The sequence below is a fragment of the Peromyscus leucopus genome, chromosome 6 (genome assembly GCF_004664715.2).
Source record: "Peromyscus leucopus breed LL Stock chromosome 6, UCI_PerLeu_2.1, whole genome shotgun sequence".
Classification (NCBI taxonomy): Eukaryota; Metazoa; Chordata; class Mammalia; order Rodentia; family Cricetidae; genus Peromyscus; species Peromyscus leucopus.
This window is the reverse complement of record NC_051068.1, coordinates 105,411,341-105,435,907: the sequence shown is the minus strand read 5'-3', so window position 1 is coordinate 105,435,907 and position 24,567 is coordinate 105,411,341. Positions and strand designations below refer to the sequence as shown.

At 41.7% G+C, this 24,567-nt stretch overlaps 1 protein-coding gene, 2 long non-coding RNA genes and 1 pseudogene across 6 annotated transcripts in view; 2 read left to right on the top strand and 2 right to left on the bottom strand.

The window, feature by feature from the left end:
• Positions 1-459: 459 nt before the first annotated feature.
• LOC114682939 lies at positions 460-5,044 on the bottom strand (annotated as a pseudogene).
• Positions 5,045-10,851: 5,807 nt separating this feature from the next.
• Tbck (TBC1 domain containing kinase) overlaps positions 10,852-24,567 on the bottom strand; it is a 167,974-nt gene continuing 154,258 nt past the window's right edge. For 3 of the 4 annotated variants that reach the window (XM_028857027.2, XM_028857016.2, XM_028857006.2), the window contains exon 26: positions 10,852-11,416. In XM_028857027.2, the coding sequence (XP_028712860.1) occupies positions 11,306-11,416 (111 nt within the window). In that variant the 3' untranslated portion in view covers positions 10,852-11,305. The remainder of the gene's footprint in view (positions 11,417-24,567) is intronic. The other variant, XR_005091850.1, reaches the window with a different exon arrangement.
• LOC119088225 lies at positions 16,022-17,784 on the top strand. The gene is made up of 2 exons (XR_005091851.1): positions 16,022-16,601; positions 16,759-17,784. It is a non-coding gene; the product is annotated as an uncharacterized LOC119088225 (long non-coding RNA).
• On the top strand, positions 22,731-24,425 carry LOC119088226. The gene is made up of 2 exons (XR_005091852.1): positions 22,731-22,862; positions 23,367-24,425. It is a non-coding gene; the product is annotated as an uncharacterized LOC119088226 (long non-coding RNA).

The window sequence follows — 24,567 nt, the reverse complement described above, 5'->3', positions numbered from 1 at the left end:
TTTGTGCGTGGTCCATGGGTAAGACAGAAAAAGATGTCTAAGCCAACTTTGGTCCTGGACATCAAAGATTTTACTATTCTCAGTTTTCTGGGCAATGTTGTCTTCAAGTTGAAGCAAGGAACCCAAAGAACAGTGCATCTCCTCTTAGACTGGCATATCAGTTACACTCCACACATAGGTTTTATGTCTCCACTTTCATTATGCATGTAGGGGGAGAGACACAGGTACTCTTCTGCAAGGTGATAATGAATGGTATTTCCACGTCATCGTCAGGAGTCAGATCAATTTTCAGTGCTTCAATTTTGTATATAGTATGTGACATTGATATTGGCCCTAGGCTGACCCTAAAGAAATGGATAATGGATTGAAACTGGTGTTATTTCCTTTTTCCAGCACTTGGGAGGCAGAGCCAGGCAGATCTCTGTGAGTTCGAGGCCAGATTGGTGTACAGAGCGAGATCCAGGATAGGCACCAAAAATACACAAAGAAAGCCTGTTTCAGAAAAACAAAACCAAACCAAAAAAGGTCCCAAATTGTGACAACTGTCTATTTCTATGATATAAATACTCATGATATGGCTAAGTATGGCCTACCATAATGTGAGATCACTACCAAGGAAGTTTGGAAGAGATTGGCACAGGTATTTTCGGCTGCTGGCAGTCAGTTCTAGCACCATGTAGAATGTAAATTACTAAATTATTCTTCCCCAAAAGACTGAAATGTATGTTAATATAATTGAGAAAAATTTATTAGTCAAAAAAGTTTTCAGACTTATCAAGAAAATTGTCACTTTTGCATTATTGTCTTAGGATTTTATGCTGTGCTCATTTTAACTTGCTATTTGAAAGGCTGGTAGTCAGTCCACACTGTCTTTTTAAGAAAGCTGTATCCATATAGTAATATTTTCAAATGTTGACTACCTTAGTGTCAAAAGTAATATTTAGAATCTGACCTAATGCTTTAAATGCTTTTGTTGTAGTTCCAACATCATTTTTAAGCCAAGATAGGGCAGTGTTTTAACTCCACCACCCAGAGGATTAATGTGTAAGTCCTGGAAAGTTGGCAGCGTAGTGCCTGGTACCCATCCATGCTGTTTGTGACTATAGTGAGCATTAGACCAGAACAGGATTATGGAAATGCTGTAGACAGTGCCAGCTAAAAATATACTGTGTGAAAGGGATGCAAAATTAAGCAATTAATCCAGGAGGAGACGTTAGGTCTGATTGCCACAGTAGGAGCTATGTATGTCATGGTCTACTGACAGAACCCATAATTTGCCAAGGTCTAAGTTTAACCTTCATGTGACAAATACCTATCATAAGGCTTCAGCAAGGAAAGTACTCAGGAACATAGAAATATTCTAATTTTTATAGTTCACACATGTTGTATTTGTAATATCTGAGATATAAACCTGCATTATAGGCAATGAGAGATGGTGGGTGACCAACTGCATGTGCTGCAAAATATCAACCATGAGACAGGAAGGTCTGTGACTTTTCCACATAAAACCTAAGGGATTGTTTTCAGTCTTCAGCTTGAACAGTCCAACAGAAATCTATAATAAGTATCGTCTTGTTTCTCCCCTTTACCCTAATATTTATCAAGAAAAATGCCCAGGTTTGATTAATGATAGTTGTGTTGAGAGGCAGCATATATGCCTGTGAGATCGCTGCTCATGACAGACAGTAGCACACAGCCAGCCCTGTGGTGGCAATGCAGTAGTCTCACCTTAGTGAGTTCCAGTGCAGGAGACAACCATGGACACTCCTCTGGAGACACTGGGGAACACTCAATGGGTCCTATGAAGGTCTGCAACTATTTTCTAAGTCTTATATAATTTATCATCCTTAGTTTTAAATAGTCAATAAACACATGCCCTAGCACCTGTTCTAAATCCATCTGTCTACAATGGGTTTATCTCCCCACACTGAGAACTTTCAATGTCAGTGTCTTCTGTAGCTTCTCTCTTTGGCAGTTCTTTCTAGAACACCAGTCAGTGCCCTTAACCACTGAGCAATCTCTCTCCTCTTGGCAGTTCTTTCTAATCAGGGCATGGGACAGAACTCTATGATGCTATCACTTTAGAAAGTCTTAACATGAATTCCCTTTCAAGATGATCAGGGTTATGCTTTGTGTCCCTGTGAGTGCTACAACTCAGTTCTGTATTCTCTGCTGATACCTGCTATGTCAGGGACCTTTTACATCTTCTCCTGGTTCTTTCTCATTTCTTCTTCTTTTTTTCTTTATAAAACTGCATCTTACTTATTTTGCATACCTTAAATTTTATAATAAAAACAAACAAACAAACCTCCACAATATACAATACCCAACTCTGCCATTCTGTTGGTGGGGATTTTCCTGCCTTAAGGTACAAGGACAGAAGAGATCCTTTAGACATGAGCAAAGATGCAGGTGGGTCAGGGCCAGTTAAGGTTGCTGGAGGAGCCACGGGGAAAACTATGCAGAGGGCATGGCCTTCCTGGGGGTTCTCTAATTTACTTCTTCCATGCCAGAAGCATCCTTATCATCCTCAAGTGTGGTGGTGGTGGTGGTGAGGGACAGCAGCACTGGGCTCCTCTGCTGTCACCTCATTTTCATCAATGCCCAGGCCTAGACTGATCATGTGGTAGGTGTAGTTGGAGTGGGTTTGGGGATCCTCGAGTGAGACCAGAGATGACCAGAGCAGTTTCAAACAGCAGCAGCACCAGGTCCTTGACAGCTTTGTTATTTCTGTCCACCTTAGCCTCTGACATAGCGTCTCCACAATGGGGTGGTCAGGACTGATCTCTAGGTGCTTTTTGGCCATCATGCAGCCCATTGTAGAATTGTCTTGAAGTGTCTGGGACTCCATGATCTGATCCATACTGGCTGTCCAGCCATAAGTACTTGTCACAGTGTAGCAGGGTGATGACATGAGTCTATTGGAGATTGTCACCTTCTCAACTTCCTTATCCAAGACCTCCTTCATAGGTGTACAGAGATTCTCAAACTTTGCCTTGCTCTCTCCATTTTCTACTCTTCCTCATTCTCTGTAGCTCCAGGTCCTCCTTAGACACCAAGACCAGACCCTCTCCATCAAACTCCCTGAGCTGCTGCCCGAAGTACTTATCAGTAGGCTCAGTCATACACACCACCTCAAAGCCCCTCTTCTGCAAAGGCACTCTACAAAGGCAGAGTTGGCCACCTGCTCTTTGTTCTCACCAGTGATACGGTATATGGTCTTCTGTTCCTCCTTCACTTGAGACACATATTCTGACATGGAGGTCATCTCATCTCCAGACATCAGAGGAGCTCAGAGAGGCACTGACAGTTAGTGGTCTTCATGGATTCAAAGCTTTAAATTCTTAGAGAATGCCTCATAAAATTTCTTGTAGTTCTCTTTGTCTTCAGCCAGCTCAGAGAAGAGCTCAAGGAACTTCTTCACAATGTTTTTATGGATGAATTTCAGGATCTTGCTCTGCTGGAGAATTTCGCAGAAGAGGTTCAGGGATAGGTCCTTAGACCATGACATGGATAAAGTTGAGGAACTCAGGTATCAGCTCATCCCAGCTGTCCATGATGAATATACGATGGACATACAGGTTGATGGTCTTTTCGTTCTCTAAAAGGTCAAAGGGAGCTTGCTGAGGAATGAAGAGCAATGCTTTGAACTCCAATTGACCTTCTACAGAGAAGTGCTTGACTGCCAAATGGTCTTTCTAGTTATTGGTGAGGCTCTTATAGAATTCTCCATATTCCTTTTGAGTAATATCATCAGGGTTTCTGGTCCAGATAGGTTTAGTCTTATTCAACTCTTTCTTTCTTTTCTTTTTCTCCTTCTTTCTTTTTCTCTTTCTTTCTTTTTCTTTCTCCCTTCCTTCCTTCCTTCCTTCCTTCCTTCCTTCCTTCCTTCCTTCCTTCCTTCTTTTTATTTATTTTGGTTTTTCAAGACAGGGTTTCTCTGTGTAGTTTTGGTGCCTGTCCTGGATCTTGCTCTGTAGATCAGGCTGGCCTTGAACTCACAGAGATCTGTCTGGCTCTGCCTCCCGAGTGCTGGGATTAAAGGTATGCGCCACTGCCGCCCGGCTATTCAGCTCTTTCTGATCATAATATTTCTCCTTAATCTTCATTTTTTTTTGTTATCTTTGCCACTGACATCCTCCTCATCTGATCCCAAATCTTCAGTCTTAGGCTTTTCCTTGTCATCCTTATCTTCCTCCTCTTTCTCACCTTTCTCTTCCTCTGCCTCATCATCACTGGTCTTCTCTTGTTCCTTCTCCAAATAGAGGGTAATAGAATAGCCTATGAACTGTGAGTGTTCCTTCACCACTTCCTTGACCCACCCCCTAAGTATTCTGTCTGGTCTCCTTTGAGATGAAGGATCACTTTGGTACCCCGACCAATGGGATCATCATGGTCTGTCTGCACAAACTATCCAGGATCCACCAGCATAAGACTCCCAGGCATACTGCTCATCATCATTGTGCTTTGTGATCACAACCGCTTTCTCTACCATTAGGTAGGCTGAATAGATTCCAACACCAAACTGCCCAGTCATGGAGATGTCTGTGCCAGCATGGAACATCTCCATGAGCACTTTTGTGCTAGACAATAGTTCCCATGTAATTTATGAAGTCAGCCTTGGTCATGCCAATGCCCATGTCCACCAAAGTCAGCATGCACTTCTGAGAGTTGGGGATGACATCAATTTTCAGTTCTTTACTGCTGCCCACTTTGGTCTGTCAGGTTCTCATAGTTAATCTTGTCCAAAGCATCAGAAGCATTAGAGATCAACTCCTGAAGGAAAATTTCCTTGTTGGAATAGGAAGTATTGATGAGAGATATGAGCTGAGCAGTTTCTGCCTCACAGACAAAGGTCTCTGCTTCTTCTTCTCCGTGGTGCACTTCCTCAGGCATCTTGACAGGAAATCCTAATGAGTACAGAATAAGGCAGGCCCTAACTGCATCTGACCCACATGGCAAGCCTAGGCTGCGCAAGGTGGCTTAAGAACTCCTTTTCATTTCTGACATCAGTATTTCTTTATCAATCTTAAATATTAGATATTTTATATATTAAAAATGTCATACCATATCTGTCTAGAAAATGGATAGAACTCATTTAACTCACCATGTTGAAGGTTATCTATTCCAACTTACAGAATTATCAAATTTTAGAGCTGGGTAGAACCTTGTATTTTTACTTAGTAAACTGAGATGCTGGTTTATGTATAGGCCATTGGGTTCTAGATAAATTTGGAAGGAGAAAATGAAACTTACTATGGGATGTTTTTTTTTTTCCTTTCATGTACATTTGAAAACACCTAGAGATTCAGCTCATTTTTATACTATACAATCATCTCTAATGAGCTGTGCTGCTGAAGGAGCTCATGGTTCCTAGCTGGGAAGTAGCTCTCATTTTAATATGGGACCCAAATGTGAACAGATAGTAGCAAAATGATGTAATGTCTGTTTCTAGAAGTATAATTGGAATATCTTGTCAGACTTGAGGCTGTTAAGGAAGCATGGATAAACCAGAGAGGCCTGAAGAGATGCCACTGTCATTGGATTATGAAGAATAAGTGTGTGTGTGTGTGTGTGTGTGTGTGTGTGTGTGTGTGTGTGTGTGTGTGTGTGTGTTGCTGATGATGGTAATAAGGGCATTCCAGGTAGAAAAGCCTACAGATGCCAGACAGAGTTTCAATAGTGATAGAGTAGGGGGCAATAATATACTATAAGTAAACTATGGGTTTACTTTAAGAAACAATTGCTAAGGTCAACTTTATTGATATGACCTGCCATGGATTAACATGCTATATTACTTTTCTTGTTTCTGAGGTAAAATACCTTGACAGAAATAGCATAGAATGGGGTTATTTTTTTTAATTTTATTTTATTTTACAATATGATTTAGTTCTACATATCAGCCACGGATTCCCTTATTCTCCCCCCTCCCGCCCCTCTTCCCTTCCCCCCAGACCACCCCCCATTCCTACCTCCTCCAGGGCAAAGACTCCCCTGAGGATTGAGATCAACCTGGTAGACCCAGTCCAGGCAGGTCCAGTCCCCTCTCCCAGGCTGAACAAGCGTCCCTGCATAAGCCCCAGGTTTCAAACAGTCAACTCATGCAATGAGCACAGGACCCAGTCCCACTGCCTGGATGCCTCCCAAACAGATCAAGCCAATCAACTGTCTCACCCATTCAGAGGGCCTGATCCAGTTGGGGGCCCCTCAGCCATTGGTTCATAGTTCATGTGTTTCCATGTTTGGCTGTTTGTCCCTGTGCTTTATCCAACCTTGGTTTCAACAATTCTCGCTCATATAAACTCTCCTCTTTCTCGCTAATTGGACTCCCGGAGCTCCACCCGGGGGCCTAGCCATGGATCTCTGCATCCAGTTCCCTCAGTCATTGGGTGGGGTTTCTAGCATGACAATTAGGGTGTTTGGCCATCCTATCACCAGAGTAGGTCAGTTCCGGCTGTCTCTCGACCATTGCCAGCAGTCTATTGTGGTAGTATCTTTGTGGATTTCTGTGGGCCTCTCTAGCACTTTGTTTCTTTCTATTCTCCCGTGGTCTTCATTTACCATGGTCTCCTATTCCTTGTTCTCCCTCTCTGTTCTTGATCCAGCTGGGATCTCCCGCTCTCCCAAGCTCTCTTTCCCTCAACCCTTGCCCTTCATTACCCCCACTCATGTTCAGGCTGTTCATGTAGATCTCATCCATTTCTCTGTCATTGGGCAATCCCCGTGTCTTTCTTGGGGTTCTGTTTTCCAGGTAGCCTCCCTGGTGATGTGAGTAGCAGTCCAGTCATCCTTGTTCTACATCTAGTATCCTCCTATGAGTGAGTACATACCATGTTTGTCTTTCTGAGTCTGGGTAACCTCACTCAGGATCCATCCATTTGCCTGCAAACCTCATGATGTCATTGTTTTTCTCTGCTGAGTAGTATTCCATTGTGTATATGTACCACATTTTATTTATCCATTCTTCAGTTGAAGGGCATCTAGGATGTTTCCAGGTTCTGGCTATTACAAACAATGCTGATATGAACATAACTGAGCAAGTGCCCTTGTAGTATGATTGAGCATTCCTTGGGTATATGCCCAAGAGTGGTATAGCTGGATCTTGCGGGGGGGATTGATTCCCAATTTTTTAAGAAAGCACCATATTGATTTCCAAAGTGGTTGTACAAGTTTGCATTCCCACCAGCAGCAGAGGAGAGTTCCCCTAGCTCCACATCTTCTCCAGCATAAGGTGTCTTCAGTGTTTTTGATCTTAGTCATTCTGACAGGCATAAGGTGGTATCTCAGAGTTGTTTTGATTTGCATTTCCCTGATAATTAGGGATATTGAGCAATTCCTTACATGTCTTTCAGCCATTTGAGTTTCCTCTGTTGAGAATTCTCTGTTTAGTTCTATAGCCCATTTCTTAATTGGACTGTTGGGCATTTTGATGTCTAATTTCTTGAATTCCTTATATATTCTGGATATCAGTCCTCTGTCAGATGTGGGGTTGATGAAGACCTTTTCCCATTCTGTAGGCTGTTGCTTTGCCTTGTTGACCATATCCTTTGCTCTACAAAAGCTTCTCAGTTTCAAGAGGTCCCATTGATTGATTGTTTGTCTCAGTGTCTGAGCTACTGGTGTTATATTTAGGAAGTGATCTCCTATGCCAATGCATTCAAGACTACTTCCTACTTTCTCTTCTAGCAGGTTCAGAGTAGCTGGATTTATGTTGAGGTCTTTGATCCACTTGGACTTAAGTTTTGTGCACAGTGGTAGATATGGATCTATTTGTAGCCTTCTACACGTTGATATCCAGTTATACCAGCACCATTTGTTGAAGATGCTTTCTTTTTTCCATTGTACACTTTTGGCTACTTTGTCAAAAATTATATGTTCATAGGTGTGCGGATTAATGTCAGGGTCTTCAATTCGATCCCATTGGGAATGGGGTTATTTTTGCTTACAGTTTTAGAATATATTGTATCACAGAAGGGAAGTCATGGTAACGGAAGTTTGGAGTAGCTGGTCACAGTACGTCCTCAGTCAGGAAACAGACATAGATGAATGATGTTGCTCAGCTTTCTTTCTCTAATTTATTCCATCCTGAACCCCAGCATACAGGAAAAGCACCTCTCACAGTTATGGTGGGTCTTCCCACATCAATTAACTCACCTGGAAACTCCCTCACAGACATGCCTAGAGGTTTGTCTCCTAGGTGAGTGTAGAACCTGTTGACAATGTTAACCATCACACATGCCCTGAATGTTATAGTTGAGAATATTAAATATTACTTAAATTATATGTTAAAACATTTACCCATCTTTTAGAACAAGCCTAAGTGTGTTTTAAGAAATATCACCTGAAAGATCCTGATGGAGGTGAGCTACTACTCTCTTCTGATAGCTTCTTTACAACACTCAAGTCTCCATCCCCTCCCATCTGTCACTCTACCAAGTCAAACCTAGGCCACTCCATTCCCCTCTTCCCTGCCTCATTAGGAAGACAAAGTTAAGACCTGGGTCAACCCTTCTGAGTTGATTATCACTGCTGTGTTCTCACTGTGGAGACAGTTAAACCACCAAAGACTGAAGGAAACCAGGAGCAATTGACAAACTACATGTTGGTCAAAAAAATGATGTTAAGAGAATATTGCTCAGTTTTTCTAGGCCTATTTTTTTTTTTTGTTAGGAACTATGTAAGGATCACAAAATGATAGTTGTTGGTCACATTAGTATTCTACATAGTAGATATTCAAAAGATATTTGGTGAATAACCAAGTATAATTTTAGTTGTGAGCCTAGCCTTTATAAGGCTGAGCCATCTCTGTAGCCCACCTGGATATCCTCATGCAAAAGTGAAGTTAGATCCCTGTCTTACTCCATGTACAAAAAATTAAATCAAAGACCAAGTAGAGGTTAATGGAAAAATGGCTGCAAGTAAATGTAGTATTTTGGTTTTGGGTGATATAAATGTTCTGGAATTAGACACTAATAGTAACTACAGTACAACTTTACGAATTCAATGAAAAAACACTGAATCACATACCATAAAGGGTGAATTTTATGGTTTGCAAAGTATATTTTGCTTACAAATCGATGCAGGCTGAGGAGATGGATCAGTGGGGGTAGTGCCTGCCTGCCAAGTATGAAGACCTGAGTTCAGATCCTCAGAACCCAACTAAACAGTTGAGCATGGTGGCAGTGTGTGTCCGTAATCCTGATGCTGGAGGTTGAAGGCAGGAGGACCCAGGGGTTTGCTGGCCATTCAGTCTGGACAGCCTGTGGACTCTAGGTTCAGCCAGCAACCTCACCTTAAAAACAAACCAACCAACCTGCTCAGAAGAATGACTAAGTAGATGCCACCATCTGCAGAGGTGCCAGCACCCACACAGGTGTGCACATACAAAATTCAAATTAGATGCAAATGAGTCAAGACAGTAACAGTAAGAACGAAATCATGGCCTGGAAACGTGAGCTGCTTCTTCAGAGTAGACAGTCTTCACTCTGAAGAGGAACGGAAGTTATGAAGAGGGAACATTTTTGAGGAAAATTGAAACTAAAGAACATATTTCACTAATTATAAGATATATTCCCATTTCAGAAAGCTGAAAAAAGAATGTTTCTCTTACAAATGATGAAATGTCTTAGTTTTTCTGATTACATATTTGTGGTCTATACAATTCTGTAAAGCTCAGGCCTAATTTTTCAAATAATGTGGCTGAGGCAGAGGCTCTGGGCTGGCTCTCAGTGCACATTTTCTCTTCCCACAGTATTGTCGTCAGGGTTTCTGAGCTGCGGAGATGGCTCTCAGCCAGAGGCTGTAATCTCAGCTCTCCCTGTCATTCCCTGGCTGCAGCGAATGTGTAGTCAGGCTGCTGCCGTGACAGCAGGAGGGGGTGCCAGCACCCAGTCCGTGTCTTGGGGGGAAGGAATGTCCTTTCTCCCTTGCTCATGTGCCTTCCTTTTCTCTCCTATTTCTGCCTTCTCTGTCTGCCCTCCTTCATTCCTTTCCTTCTAGATTGCAGACATAACCATGGGAGCTGAGGAGCCTTTTTTAAAAACTGAAAATGATTTTTTCTTCATACTAACTATATTCTATCATGGTTTCCCTACCTTATCCCCTCCCAGATCCTCCCCACCCTTCCAACTGCAAACCTTCTTTTTCTCTATTTAGAAAAAAAAGGGAAATAAAGACAAATCAGATTCAAACAAACAAAAAGTACAAAGAAACACATATATACCCATACACACACACACAAATGAAAACCATAAAAACACAATATCAGAAACAATGATATGTTAACAAAAAAATTAGGTTAAAAATGCTCAAACAAAGCAACACCAAACCAAACCAAACAAACCCAACAACAACAAAAAACAAACACACAAACTCCAAAAATACAATTGAGTGTGTGTTGTGTTGGCTGTCTACTGCTGGGCATGGGGCCTGACCTTAAGTGTGGTTTAAATACCCAGTGAGACTCTTTTGGAGAAACTAATTTTCCTTTGTAAGTGGTTATTAACCTGAGATGGCTTCTGGGTTAGGGGCAGGAGCTTGTGTCCATTTTCCCCTCTCAGTGCTGGGACCCCGCCTGGCTTAGACCTGTGCACGCTGCCACAGTCTGAGGAGCTGTATTTACCACAAAAAGAATGCTGTTCTGTGGAGAGCAGTAGGACAAGATGCCGGCTCTGCATCATGATAGAGATAAGATTATAGCCTCTGCCTGTGCAGACTTGTGTGTGCTAGACCAGAAGGCTGTTTGAGTCACTCTGAGTGCTGTTACGGGAAGTGGACAAACAAGTTATCAAATATGGCTGGTTTCTGAAATTCCATTCTCTTTTCACAATGGACTAACCACACACACACCCCTTGTTTGTGAGCTACCAAACGCCACGTTTATTATGAACAGCTTTCTGATTTCTGCGATCATGAAGAGGGGGTGAGTTCAGCCATATTTCTGAACCCCTTTGTTTGGACAGTTTGCTCAGTGCAGTGGATGCGGCTTTCTCAGTGCGTCTCGGATTCTCGATAATGCTAAATCTGCCCTGTCAGCGGAATCCCTCTGGCTTTATGTGGCAGTGTGGTAAAAACACACGATCAGATTTCACTATTAAGAAAATTCTTTCGGCAATACATGTGCAGTCAAGTTTCTTGCCTAGACAGGTGAACATCTGACTCACAAAATTTACCAGAGTATCTCATGACAAAACTTGGTGGCACTACAGTGGTCTGGATGTCCATTTGTACGTCAGTGACAGACTGTAAAGAGCTGTGCTTCAGGGGGCCATGCCACTCTGTCCTTGTCAGCCATGCCCTTGGTCCTTCAGATCTGAGGAGAAGGGACAGTGAGGAGTCCTGTTGGCTTAATCTTATTAATTCCACCATCTAGGGTGCAGACTCTTGGATATTTCATCTTCACAAGGTGAGCTGCGAACTGAAAAGAGGAAAGTGTTAGAGAAGTCATTCCAGGATTTCTTCAACATCCTGGTTTTTATCAGGCTGTGAGACAAAGGTATTTTTTATAACAATAGTTGCTATTGTCACTTTTGCATAGGTAATTCATCTTTTAACATAAACTAAATCATCTACTTATTGTTAAAAACTTCCTTATGCTATGGGATAAATGCAGCTCTCTGTTATGATGTGCTTTAACTGAATGCAGCGCAAAGGCTGGAGAGAGTGAGTTCCTCCTAGTTCCTTAGCCTTTGCCCAGGGACTTACAGCCACTCCTTCCTGATGTTGTTCCTTTATAACCTTCCACGACAGCTAAAGCAGCCCCAAATCTACTTTGAACACGTTTTAATATTATGGTAAAGTCATCACAACAGTTCTATGTAGAATGCCTCAGAGAGAGCACACTCTGGCTGTAGTATGTTTTTGAAGAAATCAAATGAACGTTTTGAGATCATCACTTGAAATACATAAAGCCTCATCCAGGAGACCTTCTAGATGCCTGGCCCACAGGACTCTGTAAAAGCTATATAGACACAGACTGCTGCCAGACTTGGCCTCTCCAGGTCCCTGACTGCCCTTCTCCTTCACTGTGCTCCTGAAGTGCTGGCCCGTTTTCCCTCACTGTCTAGACTGGTTCTCCTGTGCAGTATTAACCTTCTCTCAGTTAGGGTTTCTCTCAGCTCTCAAAGATTCTAACTTGGTCCTCAATCTTTGGTCTTACTGAACTTATTCAAATGACTCATTTTAAGAGCTTCCTTTCCTGAACTGTAACCCCCTTGAGGGAAGTGGCTCAGTTCTACTTCCTTTTATTCCCAGTGTTGGTCCATGACAAGAGGTCAACACAAATTTGCTATGTTGAACTAAATCATGACAAATAACTACTAAACTGGGGAAAAATATGGAGGCAAGTTTTCCTTTGGCTCCTCAACTCTTCTGTCTTTATTCCTTCCTCCTGGTCGGATGCCCTTCCTTCTCCTTGGCAGCTTGTAGACTACACTTCTTTCTCATCACTCCACAAAATCCTGACCTTAGGTATTTCAACAAAGATGATTAGCGTCTGCTCATAGGGCTATTGCTTCCTGCAGATATTTGAGGCTTAATAGTTAGGTTTCAGCACAGTGGTCCAAGCTTAGGGATCAAAAGAGCCAACTGAGTAGTTTGGTTAGGATATGTTCAAGGCCTCAGATCCAGAGACTGTTTTATTAACCTGAGACTCAAGAACGTACACTTTAAAAGACATCTCCCTTATGGTTCATGAGGCCATAAAGACAAACAAAATAAACAGATGAATATAAAAGATATATAAAAAAACCCTAACCCCCCTTAAATTTCAGGGACAACTGTACAAAATACTGTCTTAAGACAAAAGGAGAGAGGTGTCAGTGTGTAGGCAGAGTATGTATTGCTGGACTATGGTTACAGCATTCCTCACAGCAGTTCCCATAAATGGATGCCATATTGCTGACCACACGCCTCTTCCTCCATCGCTCTCTCTAGCCCCTTGAGACTCACATGGCCATTTACAGTTCAAATCCTGTGCTCCATTAAAGTACCAGCTGGAAATCTTTAGTCAGAAATAATGTTGGGGAAATTGTGTTGCTGCATGTAGAAAGGTGTCCCACAGGCCACAGGGAGCTCCTCTTCTGCCTGGCCTTGCTCGCTTGGCTTTGAAGCCTAGTCCTCAAGAACATCGGCACCAGATTCATCCTCCTGGATGTGCAGGCAGCTCCGTGCCATCCCGATGATTACTGACACAGCTGCGCCTTCCCACATGGAGCAGTGCAATTACCATGGAGGCTGGAAATCCTAGATAAACATAGCATGCCGAAGGGCCTTGTGGGGAAGCACTCAGCTTTCAGCACTTAAAAAACACCTTAGAAGTGAGAAGATGAGCAGGGAAGGACTCATGTACATTTAACTAATCTTTTAACTGGTGCTGTAAAGCTGTAAAGAGTTCTTATTACCGATGGACATAACAACCAGGTTGCTGGAAAGCTGGAAAGTTGGAATGGCAACATAGGCAGAGGGAAGCGATGGGAAACAGCCAGGCTGCTGCTACGTGGGTGGTCTGAAAAGGGAGGCAGAATGGGAGCACAAGGAGATAGAAGATGTTCGGATTGCCTTGACAGGATCCAAACTGCATTGCAGTTAAAAAAAAAAAAAAAAAAAAGCAACTGTTGGATTTGCACATGAGATTGGGAGTTCTGCTCTCATTCTTTGTGGTTCCAGTCATCCATGTCAAATACTGGTCCCGCTGCAGAACCACGGCTACACCTTTTCACCTTTCCCACTCCAGCCCTTCTTCTTTCCCAGTTGCTCATTTCCCTGAGCGTCTCGTCAGTATTAGACACTGTTCCAGGTTTTGAGGTATTTATAAATGGAGGAGATGGTAATCAAACAATTAACACAAAGCAATATGGGGTTACAAAGCAGTCATTAGGGCACTTAGTAGTGTTTCTGACTTCAACAGGTGCTGAGGAAGCTGTCCGCCACCGCCATCACTTTTTCATTACTGACTCCTGACGTGAATAGGAATTCAAATTTGATGATGAAAGTTGCTACACTGATCAGACAGTATTTTGGTGAGAGCTTGATAGGTTAGAGAGGAAAGAAATGGCTTTGAATATGCTGGGTTTGGCTTTCACTGTGATAAAAAGTCAAGTCGCATATGGAGATCTGTGGTGGGACAGGGAGAACCACACATGTAGGCATTTGTTGGTTCTACCCTTCCCTCTTCAGGGGGCAGACCTTCAGCAGCCTCAGCAAATGCTGGAGAGACTGATCATAGGAGGGAAGGTCTAGAGACTGTAGACTCCACAGGGAAAGCACACACCCAGACATACTGGGCTAGTCCTCTTGGTGGAAGTTCAGGATGCTCCAGTGGGCTGGGGGATAAAGCCAGCAGAACTGTCTGGGTGCTTTTAATAAAGCAGCAATATCAAGGTCAATTCCACACTGGTAATGAGTTTCTGAGGCTGTGCTCCAGCACAGTTGTTTGTTTAGAGCCCACCCTAGCTGATTTCAATGTCAGTCAATACTGAGCCAATATTGGACAATGGGATTCATCATAGGTCAGTTAGTCTGAGACCCAAAGCTTCAGTTCTTACAGTGTAGTCCAATGGGGGAAGAATGGGCTGTACAGCCAAGGTCTATAGTGAAAGATCCCTATAGATCTGGACATTGCTGGGAGGTTTAGGGATGTTTAGACTGTGGGCAGTCTAAACATGTGGGCAGTATGCCCATGCAAAGAGGATGAAGGTCTTGTGTTTTTATCACAGCTCTGGTAAGTACTCTCTGGTGCTGGTATGCATGTCTAGAGTCGGGTAAGCACACCTCAAACCACAGCACATGGCAGGGTTTGGTAGGTGCCATTCCATTTTGTTGTCCTTAGCCTGTGTCTTAGCTTGGGCTAAGAGATAGGTATGTTTGTCCAAAGGAAATCAATTTTTGTGGAGCAGGAAAATGAGTGAAGTAGGATGTTTGGGTAGCCACAGAGTACTTGAGGTTAAATAAGGCCAAGACATGGTAAGCTGAGGCTAAAGAAGGTGTAAAAGAAGCACCAAATAGGCTCATGCAGAAAGCCAAGTGACAGCGAGCAAGCAGAGCAAGCAAGCAAAGCCCAGAGGTCAGCAAGGGGTAGGGAGGAACAGAGGGCCATTCTCATTCAGGACACCACAGAGGGACAACTAAGTCGCCTGATCTAACCTTCAGCTTTATGAGTTTGAAGTTCATACTGGAGACAGGATGGTTAACAAACACACTGCTGTTGTAGAATGTTATTTGAAGGTGTGTTACTTTTATTTATGTTGCATTTGTTTAACTCTGTGAAGCTGTGTTACTTTGCCTCTCTAAAACACCTGATGGTCTAATAAAGAGCTGAATGGCCAATAGCAAGGCAGGAGAAAGGATAGGAAGGGCTGGCAGGCAGAGAGAATATAGAGGAGAAATAGAAGAGGAGAAAAAAGAAAGAGCAAGAGAACAAGGAGAGGAGGATTTTAGGGGTGAGCCACACAGCCAGCCACAGACTAAGAGTGAAAGTAAGATTACAGAAGTAAGAAAAGGAAAAAAAAAAAAAAAAAACCAAACAAACAGAGGTAAAAGGTAGATGGGATAATTTAAGAAGCTTGCAAGAAACAAGTCAAGCTAAGACTGGGCATTTATAATTAAGAATAAGCCTGTGTGTGATTTATTTGGGAGCTGGGTGGTGGGCCCCCAAAAGGCAAAAGCAACTCCCAACACTTTGGCATTCCAACGTGGGGCTGTAGAAAGCTGAACAATACACTGCTCAAACCTAGAGGAGTCTCGTCTTCCTACCCCCCAGAAATGCTACAGTTGGGGGATGGCAACACTATTTCTGGATGGGCATGGTACCAAGTGAGAGAACTTGCAAGAGTACTCTAATGAGTAGCTGGGGTTATGCACTTATTTGAGCTCAGTTGAGGCCAGTGCTGTGTTAGCTTTATGAGTCCTCTTGGCATTCTGGAATGCTGAAAATATGGAACACAATCAGTATTGCAACATTTGGCCATGGTACATTGGTAATGCTTGTGAATTGTTTAACCAGTTTGTAAGAATTTGGCAAGACCTTAAGTCATACAAGTTTGAGATAAGAAAAAGATTTCTCTGTGTCGATTTAAAATAACATGCTGTGATCATGAATCCTGTCTGTGATCCTGGTGGAATTGACAAGTGCCTAGGTTAAACACATTTCTGGGTGTGTCCACGAGTGTGCTTCCTAGATGACTGAGAAGGGTGGACCTGCCCTGAAAGTGGCCAGCAGTATCCCACAGGCTGAGAGCCAAGAAGTAAAAGAGGAAATGGACATTCCTTCTTTCTGCTTCCTGGGCTCTATGCAGGCAGTGGCTCTGCTCAGTCAACACCCTCATCACAGACCTCTAAATCTATGGGCCCAGACAAGGAATTCACCCTTTGACGTGCTTTTTCTCAAGTCTTTGTCACAGCAAACTTGTCTGGCTAGCACAATGTTGTCTTGTCTGGATTACTGAAGACATTTCTGGGACTGCTCCTGAAGACCTTGATCAGAGCGAGAGACTGGCATGGCATATCTAATACTCCACTGATTTCTTCCCATCACTACATGGTCAGGTGTGATTCTGAATGCCGCCCTTCGTTCCCATTCTTACTGTGTTCTTTCCATAACTGCGGTAAGTGTCTATCCCTGTTATTTTTGTATTCGCGTATTTCTTCTGACTTACTGGAGGAGTTTATTTGTACTTCATATAATGTGAAGTGAGTTTTCACAGAGATAATATGCAGTGACACTAAGTGGCTCCTTTTTCCTTCCTTTGAAATTTCACTCAGAGATGAAAACAGCCACACTGCAAGGCTGAGAGGGGAGGCCATGGTCCTTCATCACTTTACACCCCGCCATCGGGCAGCTGTGCAAAGTACAGGACACACCGGGCAGCCACAGGAACGGTGCACCGGCACTTGAGCAGATTCTCTGCTGCTGTAACAGCATCACAGACTAGGTAACGTACGATGAAAGCTTATCTCAAACAGTTCCGGAACAGGGCGAGTTCAGTACCGAGGGGCCACATCAGGTGAGGGCCTCCGGACCATCTTAACATGGCAGAAGTTCAGGTGAGCACACAAGACAGACGGTAAAACTTCCCTTCTATCAGGAGCCTGCTGTCATGGTAACCAACCCATTCCTGGCCCACTTTCTTCACAAGGGTAGTATGCTGACCTAGTCCTAAAGGTTCTATATGTCATTATGTTAGTAACAAGTAAATTGCAACATAATTTCGGCAAGGATGTTGAAACCACAACAAATAGAAAATGTTAATTCCTCAAAAAAAAAAAAAAAGATGAGAGAGTTTACAAAAAAGTCATTACATAATCCAGGATTTTGAGACACTATTGTTATACAGATGACTATTCTAATAGAATCTATGAGATTTGAAATCCATAATGTGGTATACATTAGGGCTACAACAAGCTTATAAACATTGTTTCTGTTTTTGATCAACCTAATTTTGGGATTAGGAAATTTGACAGTATAACAGTCTGTCTTAAATGTGTGTGTGTGTTTTTTTTTTTAACAGTTTGTGTTACATAGAGTTACATGACCAACTATAGTGAATGAAATCTATTTCTGTGTTTTAACTTTCTGTTGTCTATAGCTGCTACCTTAACTTCATTTTTCTTTTCCTTTTTTATTAAGAAACATGCTAAAACATATAAAAACAGACAAGAATGGTATAGTGAGTTCACAGCTCAGCTTAATGATCAAAACTTGCAGTGAATTTACTTCATTATTACTCCCATATAATCTTGTCACTCTTTTATTTCTTTGATGCAAATTCTGGAAACTGTAGCATTTAACACATTTAACACATTTAACACATATTTAAAATGAAAAGAATTAAATATATATATAATGCCAGTGGTATCACATTTAGAGAATAACAATAGCCAGGTTTGGAGGTATACTACTGGAGGGTGCAGCTGAAGACAGTTACAAGTTTGAGGCCAGCTTGGGCTACAGAGACAGGTTATCATTAAAAAAGAACCCCCCATCTGCCTCTAGCCACACATCCACCTAGTCTTCAATATTTGCTTACTTGAGTTATTTGAATTGGGATCCAAGCAAGTTCCTATTGTGGAATAGTAATTTAAGGTGTGTTACATTTATTTATGCTGTGGAATATTTGTTTAATGATGTGAAGATGTGTTGCACTTGTTTAACTCTGTGAAGCTGTGCTACTGTTCCTGTCTAAAATATCTGATGGTCTAATAGAGCTGAATGGCCAATAGTGAGGCAGGGAAAAGGATAGGTGGGGCTGTCAGGCAGAGAGAATGAATAGGGAGAGACACCTGGGAGGAGATTAAGGAGTGAGAGAAGGACTCGAGGGGCCAGCCACCCAGCTACACAGCCAGCATGGAGTAAGAAGTAAAGAAAGGGATACTGAAATAGAGAAAGATAAAAGCCCAGAGGCAAAAGGTAGATGGGATAATTTAAGTTAAGAAACGTTGACTAGAAACAAGCCAAGCTAAGGCCAGGCATTTATAAGTAAGAATAAGACTCTATGTATGTTTATCTGGGAGCTGGGTGGCAGGCCCCCCAAAAAGTATCGAATAATAAAACAACCAATTACAAGGTCCACACAATGTGACAGATACCCTTTGAATTTCTTTTACTTCTAGTTTTTTTCTGTCTCTCCATTTCTTTTCATGAGGTCTGTTCTCTCAGACTTTTGTCTCTATCACTCCCCAATACTTCTACCAAGGCTATTAACATGTTATGTATTGCCAGATCCCATCACTAGGGTTACTTTGGCTGGAATCCCACTTCATCCATCAGGGTCACTGACACATTTGACTATGCCCCCTCCCTTTCTCAAAACTTTCTTCCATCAGTCCTTAGTCTTTCAGCCTCATCTGATTCTCATACTAACTCACCAGCTGCTGTGGGATTTCTGTCCATCTTCTCTGCCCCCTTGCTTTGTCTTCCACATATGCAATTATCAGCTATGTGGTTTCATTTAGTTTCAGGGCTTAATTCTTATCTATACACTGGTGACTGAACTGTCTTTTCCCTAAGCTATAAGCTCATTAGCCGGTCTGTCCTAGACCTATTGTCCACTCAAACGTAGAGAACCATTGGTCTCTAGCCACTTCTATCTCAACCTCCTTCATCTCAGGAAATGGCAACTCATTCCTCCTGCTAGTTAGGCAATAAAGCTGATATTTTCTTCCCTGTGCCCCCCATATAGATTTTAACACTCAAAACATATTCAGAATGTGAGCATTCCTCATCACCTACTATCCTGGAATAGCCCAACTGACCTATTATTTGACCCCTAGATGACAGCCATTCAACTCTTAACTGGTTTTCCTGCTTCTATCCCTGCCTTCCATGGTCTAATTCCCATATAATGCGAGTAAACCTTTTTTTCCAAGACTCTTTTCATCGCTCTGGTCTATAGAAATTCCAGATATATAGTTTCCTTCCTCTTCCCTTTCCTTATTTACTTTTCTAAATAGAAGAATTTACAGCTACAACATTCAGCAATTATACACATTCAGATTTAAAAAGCAGACAAATGAGATATAAGGTAGTACTTGGTCAACACTGGATGCCCTCATGATGTAGGCCCATACTGTGAGTCTTAATAGTTACCAGGTCATATATCCCTTTGCCAATCATAGAACAACTGTCTTTCTCTCAAAAATGGCATCATATATAAATTTACATATTTTTCAACAGATTCAAAGACTTCCCCAAATGTACAGTACACTCTAGATAAAAACTTTTCTTTTATATAAATTAATTTTATTTAAAAATTTAAGATACTCATATAACACTTAGGATTTTTGTATGATGGTCCTCCATAGAACCCTAAGATATTGCTTAAAAATTGCTTATACAGTCAAAGAACTCCCACCAGTCTTGACTTTAGAGAAAAAGAATTTAAAAAGTAAGTATGATAGCAATGTTATTTGAAATAGTTCTTATACCTAAGAAAATGTACACTGGCTCATGTTAGGGAATAGCATTTCTGATAAAATTCCATTATCTAATAACACTGTGTGTCAGAAGACCTAAAGAGTCTCCTGGTATATTTCCTTTTGATCTGTGTATCAGGGAAGTGAATTCAGCAATAATCATCTATCATCTTTTGTTTATACTGGACAACTGAGAACAGTGTGCTAGCCCTGGTCATATTCCATGATGTTGACTATGCTCTGAAAAGAATGTATATGATAAAAACTCAGATTCAAAACATTTAGGGCTGTGATGGATCACAGCCAAGTTCCAACCTCCACGGGTCAGGACAGAGGGCTCCTGGGCTTAGTCTCTTGTTCAGCCACACACATTCCTGTGGCTAGGAGTAATTAAGTAGTGGGAGGGCAGGGTAGGTAGGTAGAATAACACAGACTGGGACAAGATAACTTTTCTTCTTAGCAGGGCACAGAAGTAAGCACCCAGAGGATGACTTGGCAGTTGTTCTGGAAAATTGAAAATGGAAATGAGCTGGCTCTAGAGGCTCACCACACCTTAGATGGAATACTTCTAGTAAACATGATAAGTAAAATGCTCAAAGTCTGGACTAGGGAGTTATGGTTTCCTTTACTACACTTCGATATAGATGATGATGATGATGTTTTACTCCATAAAGCTTCTGAAAAGCTATGAGGATAGTAGCTTCTGAATAGCTACAGGACAGTTTTCAGTTCACAGGTCTACTGACAGAAGTCACTGCCCAACATCCCGTGAACCAGAATTATGTAGAAGAATTTTCACTGTTATCTTACCTTTTATATAGTGTTCAAGCTTCACTAATATTTAAAACTTTCCTTCTTATCTCATATAAACCCAAAGGCTGAAATATTCAGTGACAAGCATGGCATAGAAAAAGTCAGGGGGAAGTCCAAGGCTGACCACAGCTAATGTATATAGGTTAATCAAGTGGGAAGGAATTACCTGGAACTGACAATGGAGATTTGCTTCCTACTCTTTACCTAGAGGTTTGAGAACAACTATAAAGACATGCATTACATTTTCTAAAAATACAAAAGACCCCATAGAAATTATGTTAAAATACATGAATCTGAAGAACTCTGTAGCGATTATCTGGAGTTACAGAGGTTTCTATAGGGACAATCTATTTGTATGCTCAATTGTCTTTAAGTGCTTTAGGAATCATTTAGTCTTTTCAGCACACAGGAGTAGGAGGATAATCTCTTAAAGATTAGGAGAAAGAGCTTGGGAAAGAAAGGAGATGGCACTAATAAGAGGGTAACAGTCTTGGTCTGCATTCTTAATTTGGTTCTTATTTTGATAGCCATAGTGATAGCATTATGAGGAAAGGCCTAGAGTAGGTGATAAGAGCCCAGAATAGAACCCTTAGAATCAACTGCCTGCCATCCATCCATCCATCCATCCATCCATCCATCCATCCATCCACCCACCCACCCATCCATCCATCCATCCATCCATCCATCCATCCATCCATCCATCCATCCATCCATTCATCTCCCCCCCACCCCATCCTAGGAAATGAACTCAAGGCCTCATGTATACTAGGCAAGAGGTCTACCACTAAACTACACCCCTAGCCTTGGTGTCCTGATGAAATAGACTCTAAGAGAGTTTCCTTACCTTGTTTGCCATGGGAAGACACAGTGAAAAGATGGCCATCTATGGCTAGTAAGCAAGTCCTCACTAGACACTGGATCTTCAGGATCTTGGATTTTTCAGCTTTGGGAACTATTTAATTTGGCAAGCCAAACAAGAACTGAGAAAGTGCTCATGTTCTCTCTCTCCCCGCCCCCCCCCTCTCTCTCTCTCTCTCTTTCTCTCTCTGTGTGTGGTGTATATATATATATATATATATATATATATATATATATATATATGCTCAAGCACGGTATGATTGAGCATTCCTTGGGTATATGCTCAAGAGTGGTATCGCTGGGTCTTAAGGTAGATTGATTCCAAATTTTCTGAGAAACTGCCATACTGATTTCCAAAGTGGCTGTACAAGTTTGCACTCCCACCAGCAGTGGAGGAATGTTCCCTGTATTCCACATTCTCTCCAACATAAGCTGTCATTAACATTTTTTTTTTTTGGTGGCTGGAGAGACAGCCGTGGGTGCTGGGAACCGAACTCTTATATTTTGGTTGTGAGCCTAGCCTTTAACGGCTGATCCATCTCTCTAGCCCAGCATTTTTTTTTTTTTTTTGGTTTTTCGAGACAGGGTTTCTCTGTGTAACTTTGCGCCTTTCCTGGAACTCACTTGGTAGCCCAGGCTGGCCTCGAACTCACAGAGATCCGCCTGCCTCTGCCTCCCGAGTGCTGGGATTAAAGGCGTGCGCCACCACTGCCCGGCGCATTTTTTTTTTTTTTTTTTTTTTGGCAGCCCAGGATTTTTGATCTTAGCCATTTTGACAGGTATAAGATGGAATCTCAGAGTCATTTTATTTTGCATTTCCCTAATGACTAAGGATGTTAAACAATTCTTTAAGTGTGTCTCAGTCATTGGAGATTCATTTATTGAGAATTATCTGTTTAAATCTGTACCCCGTTTTAAAATTTGGATTATTTGATATTTTGATGTCTAGCTTCTTGAATTCTTTATATATTTTGGAGATCAGCCCTCTGCCAGATGTGGGGTTGGTAAAGAACTTTTCCCATTCTGTAGGCTGCCATTTTGTCTTACTGACAGTGTCCTTTGCCTTACAGAAGCTTTTTAGTTTCAGGAGGTCCCATGCTGTGGGATGTCTTTCTGTACCCTGTGAATGTGTATTGTTCTTATTGGTTAATAAAGAAGCTGTTTTGGCCTATGGCAAGAAAGTTTACAGCCAGGCGGGAAATCCAAGAGAGACACAAAGGAAAGAGAGTGGAGTCGGGGGAGACGCAATCCAGCCACCCAAGAAGGAAGATGTGAAAGTACTGGTAAGCCACAAAGCCACGTGGTAAGATATAGATTAATAGGAAAAGACTGAATTAAGTTGAGAGAGCCAGCTAATATTAGCCAGAGCCATAAGCCATACAGCTGTAATAAATATAAGCCTCTGAGTAATTATTTTATAAGTGGCCGTGGGACCATGGATGGAAGAGATTCATCCCGACTGCTGGGCAAGACAGGACTGGAGCAAATTCTGTCTACAGTCCCATTTATTAGTTGTCGGATCAGCAATTTCTTTCAGCAATACTTTGTAGTTGCAATGTACAAATTTTACCATTCCTCAATTAATTAATTCCTACTTACTATTTTTTGGAGTATATACTTTTAAATGAGTTTTCATCCGTATATAAAAACAAAAGTATGTACATATTAATGAGCAGTATTTCAATATCTGTAAAGATTGTGTAGTGTTTAAATCAGATTAAAATATATATTTCATTAAACATTTATCATCTCTTTATGATGAAAACTTTCAAAATCCTTTCTTCTAGCTTTTGGACTGTATATAATGGCTATCTACAACATCACACTGTGCAGTAGCACATTTAAACTTGCCTAACTACATTCACTTCAACTTCTGGCAACCACTATTCTACTACTTCAACTTCAAAAAGACCAAGGCTTTGGATATTTGACTTCCTATGCCTACCATATTACTTTAACATAATGATCTCCTGTTCATCCACGTTGTCAGCAGTGACGTGAGTGACTTCATTCTTCTTGTGGCTAAACGGTATTCTGCTGCAGGTTCATCCATGCATCCGCTGGTGGACATTCAGGCTGTTTCTATTTCTTGGCTATAATGAACAAGGATGTGTTTCCTTGTCATATTGATTTCATTTCTCTTTTGATATGCACATGTGTGCAGTTGCATATACACTTGTGTACAGAGGCCAGATTTTGACAGAGGATGTCTTCCTCAGTAACCCTTTGCCTTATTTTTTGAGACAGGGTCTCTCACTGAACTTGGAGAGCACTGATTTGCCTAGACTGGCTGATAAGCAGAAAACAGGGATTCTCCCATCTCTGCATCCTTGGTGCTGGGATTACAGGAGAACATCACTGCATACAGATTCTTTACATGTGATCTGTGGGGAATCGAATGCTGCTCCTCATGCTTCTACAGCGAAGTTAACAAACTCAGCTCTCTCTCCAGCCCTGATTTCATCTCTTAGGCTATAATATCCACAAGTAGACACTGCATTCTCGATTTCTATTTCATATTATATGATATTGACAAATAGCATTGCTGCTGATTTTTTCTCTTGCAGCTGATGATTTCATTAGTGTTGGTAGTTTGATTCCGGGGCTTGGGTGGTTTCCTGTATGAAATCATGTCAATGTCAAGCAGTGGTAATTTAGTTTCTTTCTGTTCTGATTTTGTCAACTTTTATTTTTTTCCCTCGTCTGATTTTGCTGACCAGGACTTCCAGTATAAGGTTGAATAAAAGAGGACATTGTTGTCTTGTTCCCGGTCCTAAGAGGGAGTTCTTATCTATGTACTGTTTAGTATACTGCTGCTGCCTTCCTATAAATGGTCATTATTTTTATACCTGGTTTGCTTATCATTTATTATATAAATGAATGTTACATGCTATAAAATACTCCCCTTTCTGCACCAGTTGAAACAGTCAGATGATTGTGTACTTCATTCTGTTGGTGTGGTATATCGTATTTGTGGATTTGCACACA